At 41.2% G+C, this 25,406-nt stretch overlaps 1 protein-coding gene across 2 annotated transcripts in view; it reads right to left on the bottom strand.

Annotated features, from left to right (window-relative positions):
* The window catches only part of LOC149145272 (uncharacterized), a 446,502-nt gene extending 425,973 nt beyond the window's left edge, over positions 1–20,529 (bottom strand). For both annotated transcript variants that reach the window (XM_089449292.1, XM_089449293.1), the window contains exon 1: positions 20,198–20,529. In XM_089449292.1, coding sequence (XP_089305418.1) covers positions 20,198–20,497 — 300 coding nt within the window. In that variant the 5' untranslated portion in view covers positions 20,498–20,529. The remainder of the gene's footprint in view (positions 1–20,197) is intronic.
* Between the last annotated feature and the right edge of the window lie 4,877 nt (positions 20,530–25,406).

Below are 25,406 nucleotides of genomic sequence, written 5' to 3'. Positions count from 1 at the left end.
GGTCATTATGCAGCAAAATGTCCTCATAAACATGACAGTGATGATGAAGGAAATTCTAAAAGAATGGCAGACAAAAAGAAAGGGTTCAATAAGAAAAACTTCTTCTACAAGCAAGATGAGTCTGATGAGGATGAGTTTATGGTCATCAAAAAGAAATCAGATGAGGAAAGTGATCGTGATGAAAGCCAAGAAACATTATTCATGGCACTCGCAGATGATGATGACTCAGAGCTGAAAGGAAATGTAGATGAACTATTAATTAGCGCCATTGAAGAAAATGAAAAACTACGGAACAAACTCATTTCTCTCAAAGTGGAAAACGAGGAAATAAGAAGGAGAGAAGATTTCTTGGAAGCAAAGCTTAAAGAAAAAGAAGAGACTTGTGAAGAACATGAGGCCGAAATAGTGTCTCTGAGAAAGGAGTTGGAGCAAATTAAAAAGGGCTGTAAAAGCTCTCAAATACTTGAAACTATTCTGAAAAGTCAAAAACCTCAACATGACAAGTCTGGAATAGGTTTCAAAGGAGAATCCTCAAGCACTAAGAATAGTGCGAAAAGCTATGCCGATGCACTTTCCTGCAATCCAAAAGATGAAAAAGTATGTTATCAAAAGTGCATCCCAGATCCCAAGAATGAAGAGAGAATTACTCCAAAGAAGAATGTGGAGTCGAATCATGGACACTACAGCAAATACAAACCTGTACTCCACCAAGGGCCCATCGCAAATCCAAAGAACGAGGGAGGAGTAATTCCCAAGAAGGAAATTGACTCAAACCGTGGTTGCTTCAACAAGTACAAAACCATCTTTCTTGGACACTGCTTTCACTGTAAAAACTTCGGTCATCAAGCCAGACATTGTATGGCTCGCAGAAACGAAAAAACAAAGCTAAAGGACTGAATAATCAACTCATATGCCCCCAAAAGGCAGGGACAAATCAAAACCTTTAATTCATTTGATCCCTTGACCAAATTTGATCTGATTTGCTCTTTCTGCTACAATAATGGACACTATGAACAACACTGCCCACTCAAAGGAAGAAAGACGAGTAGCAAGAACTCCAGCATGGACAAGTGCAGCCTGGCTCTATATGCTCAAAATAATGAAAACCAGTGGTTTGTAGATAGTGGGTGCTCCAGACACATGACAGGAGACAAAAGGAAGTTTGTCTCATTGAGCAAAAAGGAAGGAAATGTGTCCTTTGGAAGCGGATCTGGCAAAATTGCAGGAAAAGGAACAGTTACTCTGATCAATGGAAAAGGAAAAGCTCAAGATGCTTTGCTGGTTGACGGACTCAAACACAACCTCCTGAGTGTCAGCCAAATCTGTGATCAAGGACATAAGTTTGTTTTCAGCACCAAAGACTGTGAAATAAGGAACTCTGCCTCAGGGAAACTTGTGGCAAAAGGGGTGAGAACACCAGACAACATTTACATCCTGAACAAGATTCAAGAAAATAAATGCTACTTGAGTCAGACAGATGAGAGTTGGCTGTGGAACAAGCGACTTGGACATACAAGCTTCGAAAATCTGATCAATATCAACAAGATCAAAGCTGTACAAGACATCCCAAGACTGTTCAAACCAAATCAAGTAGTATGTGGTCCATGTCAACATGGAAAGCAGACGAGAATCAGCCACAAGACAAAGGAGCTCTCTACATCAAAGCCCTTGGAGATCATCCATGCTGATGTGTGTGGGCCAACTAGAAATCAAGCACTCCAAGGAGAAAGGTACTTGTGTTATTTGTTGATGATTATACTAGAATGATGTGGATATATTTCATAAAGTATAAATCTGAAACTTTTGAGTGTTTTAAGAATCTAAAAGCCCTTGTAGAAAATGAAAAAGATTAAAAAATTAAGTGCCTTAGAACAGACAGAGGAGGATAATTCACATCAAACGAGTTTAGTGAGTTTTGTAATATTCATGGAATTAAAAGGGAATTCTCGGCTGCCAGAACACCTCAGCAAAATGGGGTAGTTGAAAGAAGAAACCGAACAGTCCAAGAAATGGCAAGAACTATGCTATTAGCAACAGACTTACCACCTAAATTATGGAGAGAAGCAGTAGGGACAGCTGTCTATACACTGAATCGAACTCAATTAAGACCAAATTGTGAAAAAACTCCTTATGAGCTATGGAAAGGAAGACCTGCTTCGGTGAAGTACTTCAAGATCTTTGGAAGCAAGTGCTTCATAAAAATAAATGATGGCTCACCCAGAAAGTTTGATTCTCGGGTTGATGAAGGGATATTTCTTGGATACTCTACACGGAGCAAGGCTTACAAGTGCTACAATTATCGACTGAAGAAAATAGTGGAAAGCATTGATGTAAAGGTTGATGAAGATCTTCCAGAAAGGGAAATTGAAGAACATGAAGATGACTCTCTCATTGAAGAAGAAGAACCTAAAGAAGAAGTAATAGATGAGGAAGAAGAAGAAAAAGAAGAGGAAAGAGAACCACCTAATACCCCTTCAAAGATGAAGTATGTCCAAAGACATCATCCAGAAGAGCAGATCATTGGCAATAAAGATGAAGGTGTGCAGACCCGAAGAAGGATAACAATCACACCCAAGAGAAAAGTCATTGCCCTCCTATCTATGATAGAACCAGAAACATTTGCAGAAGCAAGGATCCTCATTGGGTAAAAGCCATGGAAGAAGAAATGTCCCAAATTGAGAAGAACAGGACATGGGAGCTGGTACCTCGTCCAAAGGACAAAAACATAATAGGAACCAAATGGGTGTTCAAAAATAAAATGAATGAGAAAGGACAGGTTATCAGAAACAAGGCAAGACTTTTTGCAAAGGCTATTCACAAATTGAAGGAATTGACTTTGAAGAGACATTTGCACCAGTGGCCCGTATGGAAGCTATTAGGATGTTCATGGCATTTGCTTGTTCAAAAGGATTCAAAATATATCAAATGGATGTGAAATCAACATTTCTAAATGGGTAACTCAAGGAGGAAGTCTACATGGAGCAGCCAGAAGGTTTTGATCTAACAGCAGGAAAGGACTTAGTTTGTAAGTTGAAAAAGGCTTTATATGGGTTGAAACAAGCTCCTAGAGCTTGGTATGCAAGACTGGATCACTATCTACAACAACAAGGCTTCAAAAAGGGAGTGGCTGGAAGCAATCTATACATAAAGACAGATCAAGGTAAGTTACTAGTTGCTCTTGTTTATGTCGATGATCTCATTTTTGTTAGTAATAATGATGAAATGAGCCATGAATTTTCTCTAAGCATGTCAAAAGAGTTTGAGATGTCAATGATAGGAGACCTGTCCCACTTCCTTGGACTTTAAGTATCTCAAACCAGAGAAAGATTGTGTATATCTCAAACCAAATATCTAAAAGACATGCTCAAAAAATATGGAATGGAGGATTGTGCACCCGTGAGCACACCTATGACCACAAACTGCAAATTGAGCAAAGATGATGACTCCCCTCTAGTAGATGCAACTCATTACAGGTCAATGATTGGAGCCCTTCTATACTTAACAGCTACACGATCAGACATAATGCAAGCAGTAGGAATGGTGGGAAGATTTCAATCTGCTCCCAAACAATCCCATTTATCAACTGTAAAAAGAATTCTCAGATATCTAAAGGGAACTTCTGATTTCAGTCTTTGGTACCCAAAGAACTCAACACTGACTGTAACTGCATACATTGATGCTGATTGGGCTAGAAGTATAGATGATCGGAAAAGTACGAGTGGAAATGCATTCTTCCTAGGAGACTGTTTGGTATCCTGGCTCAACGAAAAAAAGTCATCCATATCATTATCCACAGCCGAAGCCGAGTATATTGCTGCAGCAGACTGTTGTACTCAGATACTATGGATGAAGGAAGCTCTAAAAGATGTCGACATATGTACAGATCAACCGATTACCGTCTATTGTGACAACACAAGTGCCATCAGTCTCAGCAAAAATCCTGTGATGCACTCAAGAACCAAACACATACCAATCAAGTATCATTTCCTCCGTGAGCAAGTAGCTGAACAAAACATCGTCCTGAAATATATCAGTACTAAGGAGCAGATAGCTGATATTTTCACGAAACCTCTTCCTCGAGAAGCATTCGAACATCTGCATCAAAATATGGGGGTTATTTCTTTATCATCACTCAAGTTCATTCATAGAGATGTAGCAAGACAAGGGGAGCAGTTTGACAGGGGGAGTCCATATGCATTCCTTTGCCATTGATGTCAAAGGGGGAGAGAGCAGAAGAATATTGCCATCAATAACAAAGGGGGAGATTGTTGGACACAGATTGTCATTGATGTCAATATGGCAATATTAGAGGAGCAGACAGAGCCAAGAGGAGCAGACAGAGCCAAGAGGAACAGCAGAACAGAGCCATCGGAGCAGATGGAGACGAGAGGAGCAAATATGCCACAAATAACACTATAGGGAGCCATCAAAGGAGAAAACACATATATATGCATGCATTTAAACACTATCGGGAGTCCATAACACTATTGGCGGCAAAAACCATGCATATATGTGTTTAACACTATCGGAGGCACAAACAGAGGCCAAGGCATCTACATAGGAAAATACACTATCGGAGGCAGAAAGCGGACCTGAATTTTTTATGAACGGGAGCGTTGAGTCCTATCGGGTCTGGCACACTATATCGCATCGGCACTTTGAGAGCAGGCACTACAATACGTCAAGTGGACCATTGCGATCGCCGATAGCGATTATCGCATCGGGAATTCGGAGCAGAAGTCATACAGTGGTAAGCGGCCCCTTTGCGATCGCCAATAGCGATATCGCATCGGACCTCCGCCAAGGGCAACCCCCGATTGCAATGAACTGTTGCGGACCCGACGAGTATATCAACTACTGCTTAATATCATATCGCATCCGCAGCAATCGCAAGTCCTAAAGGGATGGCGCGGAAGATGCATAAGGTTTATCGGGCGAGGAGAGCAGGCTTAAGCAGTAAGTGGTAATGCTCGCACCGCCCTTGGGAGTCAAGTGGTATTCGTACACGGGCTCGCGATTCCATTAGAACTGTGATGCGTGGCGGCAGGGAACAGTTGAAAACCGCTTTATCGCGAGTTAACACACAGGCGATTCGCAGGATCAGGAGGAGCGAACGTCGTCGGATCGCCTGATGAATGATCAGACGACAGGTTTAACTTCACGTGTTTTTTTTTTTTTTTTACTGATGTGACAAGAGAACGGCGGAGAAGTTTAACGTCGTCGGATCGCCTGATGAATGATCAGACGACAGGTTTAACTTCACGTGTTTTTTGACTGATATGACGTGGCATGTGGGACCTCTATATGGCTATAGCCTTGTTTATATGGTTTCCGTGAAGTAATAAGTCTGTGAATAAAAGATTCTCTGACATATATATTTTTCATATACAAGTCAGCCTCTCCTCCCTATGAACATGTCCCTTGGTGATAGGAAGAAGTCATATATATATATATATATATATGCTAAAACACTTCATTTATGGAATTGATCTCGGGCATCTATATTACAAACAAATAACAGTTCACGACTCGTGAACTTGAAAAGAAAAAAGGGGGACCTCTTTGATATTTTTTTTTCTTTTTAATAAGCATCATTCCTATTGTAATTTGGCCCCTCTTCCTCTTGAACATGTCCCGTGAAGCATTGGTTAATTCGAGCGCAGAGGAAGCTAAAGCGAATGGAGGAGGGAAGCCAGAAGGTCGAGCGAGTGTTGAGGAAGTCGAAGCTCAAGCGAGGGAGAAGGAAGCCAAAGAGCCAACGAGTAAGCAGAAACGAATGGACAAAGGCAAGAGAATGTATAAAACAGTAAGAACAGAGAACTGTTGGTGCTGTTGTGATGGTGAAGAACCAGAGTGTGAGGTAGCCGAAGCAGTAGAGGCAGAAGAGGCAGCAGAAACAGCGGACGCTGTAGAAGTAGTAGAGGCAGGAGAGTAGGAGTGAGAGAACCTCAGCTGAATAGAGTGCAGCAGCATACCAGTGTATACCAAGGTTGGGTTGGAGCCCAAGAGGTTGGAGCCTCATAACTGAACAGGACTAAAGTCATTAGGGGTAGGTGCTCCTAAGTGTAGAACCACTGCTAAACAGAGTTGGTGCTCTGGAGGTTGGAGCCTCATTGAAGTCCAAGTTGGAGCTTGGCAACTATTCACAGTCAGATATATACTTATATTGTATTTATTTCATTGCACTGTCTTGAGTTTTAATAAAAGCATTTATTCTAGTTGTTGATCTCTGTTTTTGTGTATGCATATACAAATCTATATATGCTTTTGGCAATCACTATAACAATTAAAAAAATAAATAAGAAATATTGATTCACCCCCCTCTCATTATTTCCAACAATTTGACCTCCTTCTGTGACTTTCCAAGAGCAAGACAACTCTTCCTAAGGTCAGAGTTTCCTTCCTTCCAACTACCAATTTTTGCACTTCGTCCTACTACAACTCGGTCCTGCAACTTTAGCCTCTTCCTACAACCCAGAAACCCTATAATTTCGCACATGTGAGAGAGATAGAGCCCAAAGACAAGATATTTCGGCCTCCCAACTTCTTCCAAACCTTCGCTCTCCTTATCTACTTCTTCCTAGCTACAGATCAAACTCTTTCTTGATGATCGAACTTACGAGTGAGAGTGTCTCCAAATCGAACTACTCTTTATATAGCCTTCTCACGGGTCGAATTCCCTCCTTTTTTCCGACTTGAGGATCTCAGGGCCAACTTGTACTCTTGGAGATTCCAGGACTTTATAGAGTCAAAAATTATTATTTTTACCATTACAAATTGCCCGGAAGGGTCTTATAAACATGATGTTGACTCCATTGACTCATGACAATAAATCCTAAGACCTAACAAACCCTAGAAGCATGAAGAACATATTTTTACCTAGAAGATCATCAATAATGAGCATGAAAGCCATGCCTTAATAATAATAATTTTTGTTTCTTCTTTTCTTGTTTGTTACATAGGATACATATTGCAATGAGTACAACAATTTGTCGATTTGGAGTAGCATCGGATGTGCTCTAGCCACGAAAATTGTTGGAGAGGCTATAGCACATGAGATCTCCAAGAGCTAGAAATGGTTTGGGCAGAATCTAACCAGTTTGGGAGATATTAAAATAATTAATATTTTTAATGGAGCTCCTAAGTCTAAACTTAGGAAAAATAAAATATTAATGTGAATTAATATAACACTGAGTTAGAATGGTCCAAAAGTCATGGATCAAGCCAAATCTAATCTTAACCGTTGATTAGAGATTTAATCTCGGTCGTTGATGGACCAACGAAAAAAGTATAAGTGGAGGCTTGACGGTCAGTTGGAATACACACCAAGAGAGATCAAGAACTCGATTTTTTGGGGCAGGGTTTGCTGAGGAAATTGAGTGAAGTGATCTGAGTTGCAGCTGAGTTGTAGCAGAGAGGCAGAGTTAGTACCGGAAGCATCAGCGCAGAAGCTGGGAGAGGGTTGATGCAGAGCCAACTAGAGGCCACACAGAGCCAGCCAGAGGCCACGCAAAGCCAGCCAGAGGCCACGCAGAGCCAGCCAGGAGCTGCGCAAACCCTGAAGAGGGCCAGCGTGTGAGACGCAGAGGCTCCAGAGGCTGACGCAGAGCCCCGAGAGGCTGACACTGGGCCAGATAGGCTAACGCTGGGCCAGAGAGGCTGATGCAGGCCCTAGAGGTAGTGCTAGGAGATTTTTGTGGGACAGATTAGAGCTGGGGAGCTGGATAGGGTGACGTAGTCCCTATCAGGATGATGCAGAGCAGCAAAAGCTATAGTGTCGCAATGGGATCGTTCATCCAGTGATTTAGCCAGAATATCTATCTCCGGCTGAGAGGTACTACTGCCGAGGGCATTCTCTATTGGGTGAGCCATTTTTGGCACCCTGGTTGTATTCTGAAATTGGATAAGAATAAAACCCTCTGAATAGCTGCACCGGTTTTCCCGCATTGGGTTTTTCCGGGGACATTAGTCCAAAAACAATAGTGTCACTTGTGTGCTTGTTTCTTTCAGTTTATGATCTGTATGTGTTGATATTGTACTTGTATTTATTTTCAGTATTTACATAGTAAATAACTTATTAAGTAACTGAACAAGTAGGAAGAAATAAATCAGATAGTACAGGAAGAATTTCTAACGGATAGACTTAGAAATTCCAACATGGTGTCGGAGCGTGGTTGCAGATCACAAGATAACTGAAGGGCATCAGCCAAGTAGAGCAGCATTTACGGAAACAACGATCCCGAGTGACAAAAGTTGTTCCTAGCAGAAAGCAGCAAGGAAGGGGTGACGCAAAGAGCCTAAGTCATCAGTTCGAGCCAGGAGGAGGATCAGCGTTGAGGCAGAGAGGAGTAGACTTGACCTACGCAGTGCCCGGTCATCTTTCTCAATCAAGAAGGATCGACGTTGTGGCCAGGAGGTGCAGATTGTGCCGGTGTCGGGATTACGCAGAGCCTAGAGACTCTAACCTTCAGACTGCTAGGGTATAGGAGGTTGTGGGTAAGTTGCAGAGCGAAGCTAGTGGGGTACTATGGTCAGAACAGTACATAACAGGGCAAGACCAAGGAGGAGGGAGTTGCTTCCGAGGATTTCTACCCAAGAAATCCGGATCAGTGGTGCAGCTGCACAAACGATCAGAGTGGGGCATCTCAACATTGGCAGAGGGATTTCCATAAGGGAAATCGAGGCTCAGAGGGAGTCAAACCGAGAACTTCCATACGGGAAGTAGAGAGACTTGAAAGAGTCGAAAGAGGAGCAGCGAAATGGCAGTGAATGGGCTAAGAGATCAGGATAGACTAGACGAAGCTTCAAACTTCGTAGTCTGCAAGGCCAAGATCTTGTCCATTCTAGACAGGTATCACATCAAACACTTCGCCTTGAAAACAATAGTGATCCCGGTTGACCCAGCTGAAAATGACAAGTACGAGGAGGCAATGGCCAAGGCAAAGTGCATCATCCTTGATGGTGTCAAGGATCATGTGGTGCCACATATTGCCGAGAAGGAAACGGCAAATGAGATGTGGGAAGCCCTGAAGAAATTGTACCAGCATACTTCCGTGCAGAGGAGGATGTTACTTGAAAATCAGCTGCAGTCATATCAGATGCAGAAGGGAGAGCAGATAGATGTCTTCCTCGGTGGATTGAAGGAGATCCATGATCAGCTAACTTCCATAGGGGCCACACCAGATTAGGAACTGATGGTGAGGACCGCATTGAACGCAGTCTCAGAGGATTGGGAGGTATTTGTCCAGAGCATACTGGGCAGGACGAGCCTTCCAGATTGGGAGGAACTATGGGCGACTCTTCGTCAAGAAGAGATCATACGGGTGTCCAAGGCGAGGAGTAGCGGAAAAGGGGTCAGAATCAAGAAGGAGGAAGAAGATGCGACTCTCGCATCTGCGGGAAAGCAGGAGAAAAGAAAGAAGAAGGACCTCTCCAAGTTCAAGTGCTTCCATTGTGGGGAACTGGGTCACTATGCGAACCAGTGTCCTAGAAAGAAGAGCAAGGGAGAGGCTTCTGAGACCAAGGTTGCACTGGCTAAGGTAGAGAAAGAAGTGGAGACTGATGACGATTGTGCCATGAGTGCTCATGCGCCACTTGAGAGGAAGTGGGGAGACATCGAGCTGTATTCAGACGAACTACAAGCGATGAGGGGCAGGATCCTTGAGGTACCCAACCTTTTGGATTATACCTGGCTACGGGAGCCCCGAAGAGTAGTAGTAGGACTGGTGGATGTCAATAGAGACAGATCTAGATGGAGCAATAAAGAGTGCTACAGTGCAGGAGTCCCAGGACAGCGTGAGGCAGCAGTGCGAGATGCATGGAGTTGTTGCAACAGCGCAGAGGTCAAAGAGGGAGCACTTGTCAGCGACAGAGGGAGCTTCAGCATCGAGAGTGTCTCTAGCCTGACAGAGATGTCAGAGTTGGGAGGATCAGTTACTTACTTCTCAGTAACTGAGTTGCAGTGGAGCAGTTAGCAGTGGCAGTACTATGGGCAGCATGATGCAACATGCTGAGAGGGGATGCAGTGCAGATGCAGCAGTGGCAGTGGCAGGGCCATGGGCAACAGCACAGATGCAGAGGGAGCTGTCGTACAGATGCTGAAGTGGCAGGGGTAGGGCCATGGGTAGCAGTACATGATGCAACATTGCAGAGGATGTTGGGCGGGGAGGCCTAGCATCAACACAGGGACCGATGCTGAATGATCAGGGTGATACTCAGTGAGGAGTATTACTAGAGCACAGTCCTCGCTAAGAGGGAGTGTTGATTTGGGGTAGTATCAGATGTGCTCTAGCCACGAAAATTGGTGGAGAGGCTATAGCACATGAGATCTCCAAGACCCAGAATGGTTTGGGCAGAATCTAACCAGTTTGGGAGATATTAGAATAATTAATATTTTTAATGGAGTTCCTAAGTCTAAACTTAGGAAAAATAAAATATTAATGTGAATTAATATAAAACTGAGTTAGACTTGTCAAAAAGTCATGGATCAAGCCAAATCTAATCTTAGCTATTGATTAGAGATTTAATATTTGTTGTTGATGGACCAACGAGAAAAGTATAAGAGGAGGCTTGAGGGTCAGTTGGAGTACACACCGAGAGAGATTAAGAACTCGATTTTCTAGGGCAAGGTTTGCTAAGGAAATTGAGTGAAGTGATCTAAGTTGCAACTGAGGGGTAGTGAATACATAGCAGAGAGGCAGAGTTGGTACCGGAAGCATCAGCGCAAAAGCCGAGAGAGGGTTGACGCAGAGCCATCTAGAGGCCACGCAGAGGCAGCCAGAGGCCACGTAGAGGCAGCCAAGAGCTACGCAGAGCCTGAGGAGGGCCAACGTGTGAGACGCAGAGGCTCCAGAGGCTGACGTAGAGCCCCGAGAGGCTGACGCCGGGCCTGATAGGCTGACGCTGGGCCAGAGAGGCTAACGCAAGCCCTAGAGGCAGAGTTGGGAGATTTTTGTGGGACAAATTGGAGCTGGAGAGCTGGATAGGGTGATGTGGTCCCTATCAGGGTGACGCAAAGCAGCAGAAGCTGCAGTGTTGCAGTGGGATCGTTCATCCGATGATTTAGCCAGAATATCTGTCTCCGGCTGAGAGGTACTACTGCCGAGGGCATTCTCTGTTGGGTGAGCCATTTCTAGCACCCTGGTTGTATTCTGAAACTGCATAATAATAAACCCTCTAAATAGTTGCACTAGTTTTCCCGCATTGGGGTTTTTCGGGGACATTAGTCCAAAAACAACGGTGTCACTTGTGTGCTTGTTTCTTTCAGTTTATGATCTGTATGTGTTGATACTGTACTTGTATTTATTTTCAGTATTTACATGGTAAATAACTTATTAAGTAACTGAACAAGTAGGAAGAAATAAATCAGATAGTACAGGAAGAATTTGTAACGGATAGACTTAGAAATTCCAACACAATTATGGAGACCGAAACTAGTTACATTTCTCAACACACACTTGGGAGATTTTTTGTGGTATTTCAGAGCTGGTACAGGGTCGAAATTGCAAGGCCTGAAATTTCAAGAAGTGACCAAAATTCAGAGATTTGACCAACATTGACTTTTGTTGACTATGATTTGTTGAAGATGGCTTGAAGGAGAGCTAACTTGGGTCTATGTGGCAAACTTGGTCTTGGGTCTTGGATATCTCACTTTGATTTGGTTCTATAAGAAGAGAATTTTTTGTGGGTCTTCCCCCTAGTGGGGTTTTACCCTGGCTTGGAGCCTAATTTCTTGTGGTTTTTGTTTCTTGTGATCTTCATGTTTGGTATTCTAGTAATTGCTTAATGAAGAAGAATATAAAATTTAATTAGAAGCCAACAAACATTCACAAGTAATTATTATGACAGATGAGAAAATTCTATCACTGTAACAACTAATTTATTTTACCTACTTATTTCCCAATAAGTTATTTATGAAAATCCTTCAGTAAACATTAAAATAAATTTCGTTGCAGTTATGACACCATAATACAGAAACAAACACATGCACAAGAATCAACACATTGACACAAATATTTTGGACAGCAGTCCCCAGAAAAACCCAATGTGGGAAAACCGTGCAGCAAGGGAGGATTTTATTACTCAGCAATTCTTCGTTACAACTGGGTGCCAAACTGGCTTACCCAACAAAGAGAAAATTCTCCAACACTTCTCCCAGTCTCAGCGTCAGGCTAGCTAACCTCTGCGTAGTTCCCAGACCCTCTACGTCAGCTCCTGCCTCTCTGTGTCAGCACTGGGCCTCTTTGCGTCACCCACGTAGGCCCTCAAGTGACTTCGCAGTCTGCTGCCTCTACGTCTGCCTGAGAGACTCTGCGTCTGCCTCTCCAACCTCTACGTTGGTCCTTTGGTGTTGTTCTCGAATCTCTGTTCCGTACTTGCTGCCTCCTGCTACTCTCCAAACCATTGGTTCGAATTTCTTAGCTAACCCCGCTCCAGAAATCGAACTGACTAGTCTCCCTCAGTTTGTTCTCCAACTGACCCTCAAGCTTCTTCTTCTACTTTTCTCGTTGGTCCATCAACAACCGAGATTAAATCTCTAATCAACGGCTAAGATTAGATTTGGCTTGATCCATGACTTTTGGAACCTTCTAACCTAGTTTTATATTATTACCCATTAATATTTTATTTCTCTTAAGTTTAGACTTAGAAACTCCATTAAAAATAATAATTATTTTAATATCTCCCAAACCGGGTACAATCTGTCCAAACAATTTTTGGGTCTTGGAGATCTCATGTGCTTTAGCCTCTCCACCAATTTTCATGGCTAGAGCACATCTGATGCTACCCCAAATCAACACTCCCTCTTAGCGAGGACTGTGCTTTAGTAATACTCCTTACTAAGCATTACCCTGATCATCCACCACCAGTCCCTATGCTGATGCTAGGCCTCCCTGCCCAACATCCTATGCACTGTTGCATCCTGTACTGCTGCCCATGGCCCTACCATCGCCACTGTTGCATTTGTACGACAACTCCCTCTGCATCCGTGTTGTTGCTGGTCTATCCTCCCAACACTGCAACTCCCGCTGCATCCGTGTTGCTGGTCCTTCTTCCCAACACTGCATCTGCACTGCATCCTCTTCTCATCATGCTGCATCGTGCTACTGCTGACTGCAACATCACCCCCATTTCTGCTACTGAAATGGATTCTTTATCATCCCCATCTTTTCCCTGAAGTAATCGAACTTTGTTCTTCCAAGGACCTTGGTGAGGATATCTGCCACCTGTTCTCCTGTAGGAGTGTAGCTCAACTGCACAGCTCCTCGTTGGACACAGTCTCTGACAAAGTGACACTGAATATCAATATGCTTTGACCGATCATGAAACACTGGATTCTCAGAGAGCTTGATGCAACTCTGATTATCGCACATAATCCCGGTCGCCTCCATCTTTCTTCTGAATAGGTTCACACGCAATTTTCTAATCCATATGGCCTCACACGAAGTTGTGCTCACAGCCATATATTCTGCCTCACCTGAGCTTAGAGCCACGGATTTTTGTTTCCTACTGCACCAGGAGGCCATTCCTGTTCTAATGTTGAAACAGTACCCAGAGTTACTTTTCCGATCCACTGAACTTCCTGCCCAATCTGCATCAATAAATCCACTCTATCTGTTACCCTTACTCCTGGTGTACAAGAGTCCATAATCGATTGTTCCTTGTAAATACCTGAGAACATGCTTGGCTACTGCCCAGTGCGCCCTCTTTGACTCCACCATGAACTGACTGAAGGTGTTGACAGCATAGCAAATGTCTAACCTGGTATTGACCAGATACATCAAGGACCCTATGAGTTGCCTATATAAGGTGGGATCAACATCCTTGTCTTCCGATGCATCAATCTTCTTCTAGTTGGTGATCACTGGAGTAACCATGGGTCTACAGTCCTCCATCCTGAATCTCTTCAGGATTTCTATAGCATATTTCCCTTGCCCAAGGAAGATCTCCCCCTTTTGCTGCCAAACTTCCAACCCCAGGAAATAATGCATTCGTCCCAAATCCTTCATGTCGAATTCCGTGGCTAGATTCTTCTTGCAATCCCCGATGAGCTTGGATGATCCTGTCAGGAAGAGATCATCCACATATAATACTAAGATTAGAGGCTCATTCTCTACAACCAGATAGTAGAGATTTGGATCTGCGTCACTCTTGACAAATCCCATTTTCTACAAGTAGCCATCGATTCGACCATACCATGCTCTAGGTGCCTGTTTCAACCCATACAAGGCTTTCTTCAATCTGCATACATGAGACTTCTTCTCATGTGTCTCAAAGCCCTCTAGTTGTTCAATGTATACCTCTTCTTCTATCACCCATTCAGAAATGTCGTTTTGACATCCATCTAATGAATCTCCCACCCCATCTGTGCTACAAGAGATATCACGATTCTAATAGATGTATACCTAGCTACCAGGGCGAAGGTCTCTTCGTAATCAATTCCTTCCTTCTGAGCATACCCTTTAGCCACAAATTTGACTTTGTATTTCTCAACATTGTTGTCTGCAGCGTATTTGATCTTGTAGATCCATCTCGAACCTACCACTGATCTGTCTTGAGGCCTTGGCACTACCTCCCAGACATCGTTCACCATTATGGAGTTCTACTCCTCTACCATCGCATCCAACCAAACCTGATGTTGAGCTGCCTCCTGAAAACTGGCAGGCTCCCCATCCTGAGCTACTAACGCCTGATATCTATCTGGCTATTTTCACTCCCTCTTATTGTTCTTTGGTGCACCGATGAAGTTCCCTGTTCGTTCTTCCTCTGCCAATGGATGCTTCTGTTAGCTCCTCCTCATCTTGTGATTCTTCCTGACCCGAGGAAGAATTCTTTTCTTCCGTTGGTTGAAGAGGTTTGACCAACAATTCCTCTTTTGACTGCTCCTTGGAAGGCATTTCTCGAGATTTTCTGAAAGCCCTGTCCTCCATGAACTTCACATCTCATCGAACTACTACCTTCCTACTCCCTGGAAGATAGATTCTGTATGCCTTAGCGTTCTTGCTATATCCCACTAGATATCCTTTCTCTGTAATTCGATCCAACTTCTTCCTCTTTTCCTCGGGTATGCGGCAATATGCCAAGCTCCCAAATATCCTCAAATGACTGACTTCAGGTGTCTTCCCTATGAAGGCTTTCTCTGGAGTAATCTTGCCCAATGCCCGATGAGGAGTTCTATTCTGAAAATAGACTGTTGTGTTGCATGCTTCTACCCACAGGAATTTTGGCATATCCTAATCATACATCATGGCCCTAGTTGCTTCTACAATAGTCCTGTTCTTTCTTTCTGCTACTCCATTTTGCTTCGGATTGTAAGGAGTTGTCCACTCTCTTCTGATGCCCTCCGTAGCGTGAAAATCAATGAAGTCCTTATCCACATACTCTCCACCATTATTTGAGCGCAAAACTTTTATTTTCTTCCCAGTGAGATTCTCCACCAGAGCCTTGAACTCTTTGAATCGACAGAAAACCTTGTCCTTGGTTTTCAGAAAATAAATCTAAGTTTTCCTTGAGTGGTCATCAATGAAGGTGAGGAAGTACTTGGCACCACTAAGAGCTTTAGTGGACATGGGTCCACAGATATCTGAGTGTATCAATCTATGGCCGTGTTTTTACTTCTAGGAAATGTTGCTTTGGCATACTTTCCTAGAGCACATCCTCTGCATACATCATCTCGTTCCGTACTAAGATTTGGAACTCCTGTTACAGTGCTCCTGAGAATTTTCAAAGCCCCATGGTGCAAATGTCCCATTCTTCTGTGCCATAGTTCGTTCAAATCCTTGTCTCCATGACTGCCTATTAGTGCCATTGGTGATTCTAGTTGTAGTCTGTACAACCTGTTACTTTTGATCCCGATCTGCACTTTCTTTTTCCAGCTCAGGTGTTTGACGTATACTTTCTCCTTGATGAAGAAAACGTCATAGCCTTTGCCTTGAAGTTGCGACACGGAAAGTAAGTTCATCCCCAATCCTGGTACATGCAGCACATTGGTAGCACGGAACCGCTCTCCCGTTTCTGTTTGAAAAACTATGGTACCCCTCCCTACTGGAGTACACTTTGCCTTGTTCCCCATGGTGATCTGAAAGTTCATCTTCTCCTCCCGATAATCTGAGAAACATTCTCGGATTCCCGTCATATGCCAAGAGGCTCCACTGTCTATATACCATACCTCTGATGATGTAGAGCTAGTCACACAAGCCACTTCTTCTTCCAGCCTAGAAGCCAACATAGAGAAATCGAAATCACTTTCTCTTGTGCAATTTTCTGAAAATCTGTGCGAGTCTCCTGACGTAGATGCCTCTACATCATGGTCTCGACCCATAATTGATTTTCCCTTCCTGTCTCTGATTACTTGCTCTGATACCATGTGAAAATTCTATCACTGCAACAACTGATTTATTTTACCTACTTATTTCCCAATAAGTTATTTATGAAAATCCTTCAGTAAACATTAAAATAAATTATGTTGTAGTTATCACACCATAATACAGAAACAAACACATGCACAAGAATCAACACATCGACACAGATATTTTGGACAACAGTTCCCAGAAAAACCCAATGTGGGAAAACCAGTGCAGCAAGGGAGGATTTTATTATTCAGCAATTCTTCAGTACAACTGGGTGCCAAACTGGCTTACCCAACAGAGAGAAAAATTTCAAACACTTCTCCCAGTCTCAGCGTCAGGCTAGCTAACCTCTGCGTAGCTCCCAGACCCTCTGCGTCAACGCTTGCCTCTCTGTGTCAGCACTGGGCCTCTCTGTGTCACCCACGCAGACCCTCCAGTGACTGCGTAGTCTACTGCCTCTGCGTCTGCCTAAGAGACTCTGCATCTGCCTCTCCAACCTCTGCGCTGGTCCTCTGGTGTTGTTCTCGACTCTCTGTTCCGTACTTGTTGCCTCCTTCTGCTCTCCAGACCACTGGTTCAAATTTCTCAGCTAACCCCGCTCCAAAAATCAAACTGACTGGTCTCCCTCAGTGTGTTCTCCAACTGACCCTCAAGCCTCTTCTTATACTTTTCTCGTTGGTCCATCAATGACCGAGATTAAATCTCTAATCAACAGCTAAGATTAGATTTGGCTTGATCCATGACTTTTGGAACCTTCTAACCCAGTTTTATATTAATAGTCAATACACATTAATATTTTATTTTTCCTAAGTTTAGACTTAGGAACTCCATTAAAAATATTAATTATTTTAATATCTCCCAACCCGGGTACAATCTGTCCAAACCATTTCTAGGACTTGGAGATCTCAAGTGCTTTAGCCTCTCCACCAATTTTCATGGCTAGAGCACATCTGATGCTACCCAAAATCAACATCAGAGAAATTAACCCTAATCTGCAACATCTTAATTTCTCAACAATTTGGCCTCTCCAAAAGAGACTCAACTTGCTTTTTGTACTTCGCTACTTGTGGAGAAATGATCTTATGTGGATTTTGTCTATTGGAGACTAGCTTTTGTTGTGGAGACATCACTTTGGGATTGAAAGAAGGCATCTTCTTAGATACATTGTGAGTAATTTTGTTAAATATATTTTTATGGTTATGCATGTAATGGAATATTGCTAGGGTTTCTATTTTCTTTGTCTAAATGCATATGTTTACATGAAATTATTGGTAATTATTGCATGCTTAATCTTGTATCGTTAAACTCCCTATAAAACCTCCTAGAGAGCCTTTTTCTAGTGAATTTCTCCCCTCATAAAATGATAGCTAGGGTTAGGAAGTGAAAACTAGGGTTTCCCTCCTTACTACCTTCAAAGATTTTATATCCCATGATTAAAGTTCGTAAGACTCCATCACCCAAGTAGGGAAAAGGCACCGGCAACCCTCTTGATGATCAAAAACTCTAAAACCTTATCTTTTCCCTCTCTTTCTCTATTTTCGGCCCTTCAAGGCAAGCCGCTAGGGCTAGGGCTTAGGACAAATTTAGGTAGGGCATGAGGTATTGAAACATTGAATCTGATTTGGCACTCTCCTACCTTGCTTGACCTAACAAATTCAAAATCTAACATATTACACGGTAAATAGTGCCTCATTAGGGTTGTCGTCATCAACCCTAGGTAATTTAGGGCCTTACAAAAACCCTAACCCTATACAAGGTTTCAACTTATGGCTACTTGAAGGTTTTCCAATCCAATGGTTGATCAAATCTCTTAATATTTCCTCCAATGGGGCGAAGGAATTATGGCTATTCATTCCGGGATGAGTCCAAGAGCAGAGGTAGGGGTGTCTCTTCCTTAGAAGGTAGGGCATGGAACATGGAACGAGGAAATCGCAGGTGGGATATTCTTTAGCTCGACGAAGTCACTGCAAACCTTTTATCAACAGGATATAAACCTTTCGCAATAGACTTTACCTTTGGTGAATACGGAGGTACTTAAGTGGGGGTCATATGGGTCAGATAGGTCAACGAGAGATACTGTAGCTGCTACTGCTGCTGGGTTGTATCAGCTCGACTGTTAAGGAGAGGGAGAGGAGAGGAGAGGAGAGGAAAGCACACTCGACTGTCAAGGACCCGACAGGGGGCTCGACTGATAAGGAGAGGAAAGGCCGCTCGACCATGGCAAACTTTTCCTTGTGTGTGTATGCCTAGATTTACCATTGTTGAGCTACATCTTGAAACCCTAGGCTACAAGCCCTATCTCCTAGGCTTTCTTCATAAGTATGTTGTTCCTTATTGCAAAGAATTGTGCCTTGTTCCAAGTGAAAAGTACCTTGATCAAGCCTCTTAAAGTATCACCTAGATTTTATCTAGAATACACTTAGTCATCTATACTGGGAAGCCTCTCATATGTGAAATTCCACTAAAGAGTAGGAAGTGGAATGCTAAGATGATAGTGCCAGCCACCTCATTGTTGTGTCTAGTATGACTATCGCCTTGTAAGGCCTCTCACAAGGCCCGCTAGATCTTGAAGCAACAGAGCCCACCAGTACAACCATGCACAAAAATTCCACTATCAAGAAATAGCTAAAAATAGCTCTTCAAGGTTTTAGAGTACCACTTCAAAGAAGAAAACTCTAGATGAGATTGTATAAATCAACATGTAAATACATGTATAAAAAAATGTCTCAATTATTTGGGATAGATAGTGTAACTATTACATATCAAGGTTAAAAAAAAAAAAAGAGAAAAAGTTGATAAAGAGATGAAGAGAGTAATAATGTGTGTATTTACATAATGCAGTCTTAATTATTTAACATAGGTTTAAATGTATGCATGTATTTATCATAAAGAACTTTAAAAAAAAACAATAATTAAGTTTTGTGTTTTGTTTTTAGGTGCAATTTTTATTCCAAGTGAAAAAAGCAAAAAGGAAACAATAAGTATAGTGTTTTGTTTTTAGGTGCAATTTTTATTCCAAGTAAAAAGAGAAGAAAGGAACAAAAGGGAGAGGGGGTTTGAAAAGAATGTGACTGGAATATTCCGGACACATTCTCTTCAAATTCCAACCACAAAAGCTTACAAACAAGAAGGGCATGGATAAGGAAAAGGAAAGAGGAATAATGTGGGTATGTATGTAACACCATGTTTCATTATTTGACATAGGCTTGTATGGATGCATGCATTTACAATAACCAAAAGCAATTAATAATCAAGTATCTCCGGGTGAGAATGTCCCACTGGTAGTTCATATACATTTTGATCAAAACATTCTCTTCAAATTCCAACCACAAAATCTTACAAACAAGAAGGGCATGGATAAGGAAAAGAAAAGAGGAATAATGTGGGTATGTATATAACACAATGTTTCATTATTTGACATAGGCTTGTATGTATGCATGCATTTACAATAACTAAAAGCAATTAATAATCAAGTATCTCGGGGTGAGAATGTCCCATTGGTAGTTCATATACATTTTGATCAAATTAACAAATTATAGCATTGACTTGAAAAAAAATGGTGCATTTTTGTTATGAGAACATGTTAGCATCAGTTTCTTGGCATTGTCTTTTGGCATTGTTTTTTAGCGAGGAGATTGTTGGAAGGTTAGGTCAGCTCATCATCAATTTGAATCGGAAAAGGACTGAATTGCAAAGAGCGAAAAACAGGGAACTAATGGTCTCATAGACTATTTTTAGTCTCGTGCACCTTAAAATATCATTTCATTTCATTATAGTAATCTTGAAAAAAATGTTCACGCATCGACTTCTGTCTGAATAAATTATATTAATTAATCAACCGGAAGTCTGACCTGCCTTGCAGCTCCAAATCCACGGAGGCCGCCCGGCTTGCCCTGTAAGGACGTGATGATGGTGAGAGCTTCTCTCTCGTTGCCCCTCTCCAGCTCAAGGTCCACTCTCCGCAGCGCCTCTTTTCTTCTGCTAATATCAACCCCACCATTGAGGACACACAGAAAAATAGTTCTGCTGCATTTATGAGATGTGCAGACGGGTAGGCGCCATGGTTTTGAAAGTGGGTAGCAGTTAGAATCGGAGGAGAGTAGATGATGAGGTCGTCGGATGGGTTTGGCCATCGCTGGTTGCCTAATCATTCTTTCAATTCATTTGAATTATGCATGGTGGTCTTTAATATAGGATATATTATTTTATATTTTTTCGAATTCTTTGAAACGTAACCACATACTCGAAGACACGCGGGGAATCGGGACATGAGGTGTGGGGAAGCACGAGCGTAATTTGGGCCTAGTTGATTCACAGGGATAAATTACATAATTATTACTCTATTTTAGATTTTTAGTCAAGAGGGATTATTTATGCATTTATACGAATTAAAGAATTACTTAATGTGGACACGATATTGTATTGAAAATCACACCTATGTGAGCTAGGTAGATCATGTCAATTTGTACCTTTAGATTTGAGAACACTGACATAAATGTGGAGGAGATAATATCATAGTTTAAAGAACATGATTTACTGTATTTAATATTAACTATATTAATACACATTAATGGCACTTCGTCTGATTCTTAAAAATCCATCATCTTTGAATCACTTTTCAACATTATTTGATTTTATTAATGCCACTTTGTCTTATTCTTAAAAATCCATCATCTTTGAATCACTTTTCAACATTATTTGATTTTTTTTTTATAGTTGTAGGTGTTGGATCAAGTTGTTTTCAACTGGTTCGACCTCAGGATGTTGACAGGGGAAGGTATCATTCTTATTTAAAATGAACAGTCCACTCAATGGGATACTCTGCCGCACCCCCCTCTTGTTTTCCTCTAGTTTTTGTGGTTTTGTCCCTCTGTAGTATTTTTAAGTGCTAATTTTGGTCGCTGCTAAGTCTCATGTTCATATCTTTCTAGCACCAGGCAAAAGCAGATTTATAAGCTCTAATGAGCAACCCTTGTACCAATTTTTTGCTATCCTCCAAGATGTATGTGATCGACTGTATGCATTTTGTCTTTTTTCTCTGTTTTAAGATGGCGATGGAGAATCATATCTCCCAGACGCATGTATTTTCTCTTATAATAGAAAGAAATTTTTTCTCTTTGAAAAAAAACAGATGTTGGAAGTTTATGTGGATTGAGGAATGAGATGACATTGGGTTTTTTGCTTGAAAAATTATTGGAAGACACATATCGAGTACCTACCAAAGTGGGCTTAGAGATAGGTGGTGGGATTACAGTATCTCACGGTCTAACTCTTCTTATGGGCAACAAACGTCATTGTATACTATGATGAGACACATGGTGAACCTACTCTTAAGGCTAAGCTTTTACATGTCACACATTTTGTGTCGATGTACCTATATCTTATCATTAGAGGCTAGTAAGGGCAATTTTGTACATGACCTTCCACATTTTGGGCATGGTGATTATTTATATACATGCACATGATTAGCTTGAATTTTACTTTTTGCACAATGCTTTGATGTGATTAATTTTTCAAATACCAACATAAATGCATGATTTATCTTAATGTATAAATGCCAATATAACACATAATTAGCCCTCATCAATTAAAACAGTAAACCTTCTCAAGATATGAATGTATGCAATTAATTCCAAATAACAATCAACAAGTCTCACTTGCAAATACTTCATTAGAAGCATAGGATCACAAACATGTTATACTTTGTTCAACTATAACACTACCAATTGTACGTCTAGTTGAACTAAAATATGTCAAATTCCACATGAAATGACTTGTGAAAGTATTTCAACAAATTACATTATATTTAGCAATTTTATTAGTTAGAAGACTAAGATAGGCCCCTTATGAGCTCACAAGTTGGCTAGCAGGAGGATAAATCACCCAAATTGTGACAGTGAAGTTCCAAGCATGATGAGTACCACCATGTGTGAATCCCACAATATAGGTATGTGTGATAACATTTTCCAATCAAGCACATTGCATGGTCAGCAAAGACTTAAGCAAAGACTAATATATCAAGAAAACTATAAAAGAAAAAATTGAAGGAAAAAAACTACTTATATGCAACTTGTACAATGGTATTTCCTAGTCATTATTTCATAAGCATAATACCTCTTCAAATAGATCCCGTTGTGGGTCTCATTCAAAACATCCCCTTCATAATGTTCTAATTTGTAAGCTCATTTGCTAAGGACAAATCCCACAAAGTAAGGATTGTGCCACATAGGATTAAATTTTATAGCCCTTAGAGTTCCTTTATCTGGGTCATAAACTAAATTAGGTCCCCTTCAAAGAAAACTTAAGGATGGACTAGTTCATTATATTGGACCTTCAAACATTTCTTATGTAGCTTATTTGCGGTGCATGCATCCCTTCGGTTTTCATCAAGTCATTCTAAATAGACAAGATTTTATTCCTCACAAGTTGTGTTAGGTAGGAGCTTGAAAACAAGCTTAAAAGAAGGGATCTCACACACAATTAGTAAGGTGACCTCCACGCCATACCCAAGCTAGAAATGAATGAACCAAATAGTGGTCTTTCTTAAGGTTTGTTATGCCCATGGTACCAAAAAAAACATAGTGTGCTAAGTGGACTTGATTTCACTAATTTTCATTTAGAATATGGTTTTCAAAGTCTTATTAACAACTTTTATTTCACCATTCTGTGAAGGATAGTAATGGGATAGATGCCCATGTTAAAATCCCAATTTAGCTAACAATTTTCTCATAATTTTGTTTTGGAAATGAGTGCAATATTTAGTGACAACTTCCTTAAGTACACCAAACTTAGCAATTATTAGATTGAATAGGAAAAACATTACTATTTCACCATCATTAGAGAAAATAGACATGGCTTTGTCCTATTACCACTCAAACTCACTCCTAGAGGGAAAAGTATTGACCCCAACAGGAGAGCCTAAATACAACTCTCAGGCAAACCACCCATTGTCACCTCAAAGGCCTTGTTGCACTCTTTAGAATATAAGAAATGTATCCCCGTCAAGGAGACAATCCATAAAGGTGAAGCTAAGCTAAGTTGTTGAGCAAGGGGGGTATGTAAATTTTCAAGGCCTAGGTGATTGATATCCTATGTTTCTCTTAATTAAACAAATCAGACATTGGGTCGACTACTAGTTTCATAGTTTGTGGAGGTTTCCTTAGTTCCTTCCTTGAGACATTGGGTCGACTACTATTCTTGGGCCATACACATATATCAAAGAGATATTGCACATGGCACTCCTTTGTCCCTAGGACCTATTAACTTTTTCTAGTGATTTCACCGTGAATTGTTACAAGGAGGTAAAAGAGGAACATTATTACTTTCTCACATGGCTCCAAAGAAAGATCTAAGAATTACTTCACCAATTAAACCTTCAAAAAGTTCAACTAAGAACTATGGTCAGTCTTCCTAATGTACTTTTGGTCACTTGATGTAATTATATTTATCATTGTAAATCATATTTATAAATGCTTGAGTCAAAGAAAAAATTATTTTGAGTCAAAGTCCCATTGTGACTTTTAAAAGATGTAAGTTTGAATTTTGGAAATGAAATTTTTGGCTCCAAAAGTGACAAGTTAGCCCTAGCCAAGAGACACGTCCATTCCCTCTACACAGGATACTATATAAAGGTAGCTCAAACTCCTGATTTGGGAAATTTGCATTCTTCTCTCAAGACAGTTCTTGGCAAGTGAGTGAAGGAAAAGAAGGACGTATTTTCTCTTTCTTATATTTCTCTAACAACTCTCACATGTGAAGGAATCTCTCTCTGTGATTCACAGTTTCTAGGACAACAATTGTTGGGGGCCAAATTTTTTTGCATTACTGGGGCGATTGCCAGAGGGCTGAAATTTTGCATAACTGCCTATTTCTAGAGGGCCAGAATTCTGGAAGTGCAGGATCAGTTTGGGTGACTTGACTTGGACAAGAAGACCAGGTTTGACCATAGTTCTAGGTGTGTCTCTCATTGAACAAGAATAATTTATCTATTGAAAAGGTTGTTGGGTTTTTCCCTGTAGGGGAGTTTTCCCAAGGTAAATCTTGTCTCTCTTTTGTGTATTGTGACCTTTATGGTTATACTTTTCTTTATTTTTGAGTTTATGAAGTATAATTACTTAATGATATATTGGAATAAGCTAAAAGAAGATCTACATCAAAAGTAATTATTAGAATTTTAGAAATATTTTGCTGACCCTAATTGCACTAGAAAATCAGCATGGTATTAAAGCTTTGGTGACGGAAGGAAGGTACATTGATATTGTTAGTTTTTGTAGCATCAGAGGTGTTTTGGTCTCGAAACTTTGTGGAGAGGCTAAAACACATGAGTTTTCCATAACCCATAAATCATTTCTGGAAATTCCAACTGGAAGTTCCTCAATTAGATTATTAGCCTATTTTTAAATGTTTCCGAAAACTAAACTTAGGAAAAGGGGTTAATTAATCAGAATTAATTGAGATAAGGTGTGAATCATCTAGAAACTCACACAAATCAATGGGGAATTAATTTGATCCCTTTATTAAGATTTAATCTTGGTTGTTGGAGGAACAACAGAGGATTATAAGAAGAAGTCGATAGGTAGATGGAGAACACATTTGAGACACTTGTGAGGACCACAAAGAGTTCGATTTCCTTGGAGGTTCGATTTTCTAGAGAGTCGGCAGTGTTGGAAGAGTTTGTGCTTTAGTAGGGAAGCAGAGATAGTGAGGGGGAGAGGTAGTGAGGTTGGAGGAAGTTCTCAAGATCCGATGAAGGGCATTGCAGAGAAAGGCCGAAATTTCTCCCAAAAGCTACGTAGAGGCAGTGCAGGGGCTTCATTGGGAAGTTCGATTTGCTGAGGAAGGGAGACATTTTCAGTTCCAAAGGCCAAGCATAGGTTCCATAGTGTTAGAGAAGCATTTTTTCAGTCAATAGTAGGTAGGACGAATTGCTTTTCAGTGGTGGTCAAGTGTCGGGATTGCTTGGAGTGAGGGTATTTTCCCTCTAGATATTTTTTCAAGTATTTTCTTTGCAGGATTGCCAGTTTTCGTCATCGAGATTAGACTCAGAATTTCTCACTGTTG

The sequence above is a fragment of the Pinus tabuliformis genome, chromosome X, assembly GCF_031772625.1.
Source record: "Pinus tabuliformis cultivar Carrire ecotype Pingquan chromosome X, CPIR1, whole genome shotgun sequence".
Classification (NCBI taxonomy): Eukaryota; Viridiplantae; Streptophyta; class Pinopsida; order Pinales; family Pinaceae; genus Pinus; species Pinus tabuliformis.
Note: the sequence above shows the minus strand (reverse complement) of the source record. Positions and strands in the feature narration are given on the sequence as shown.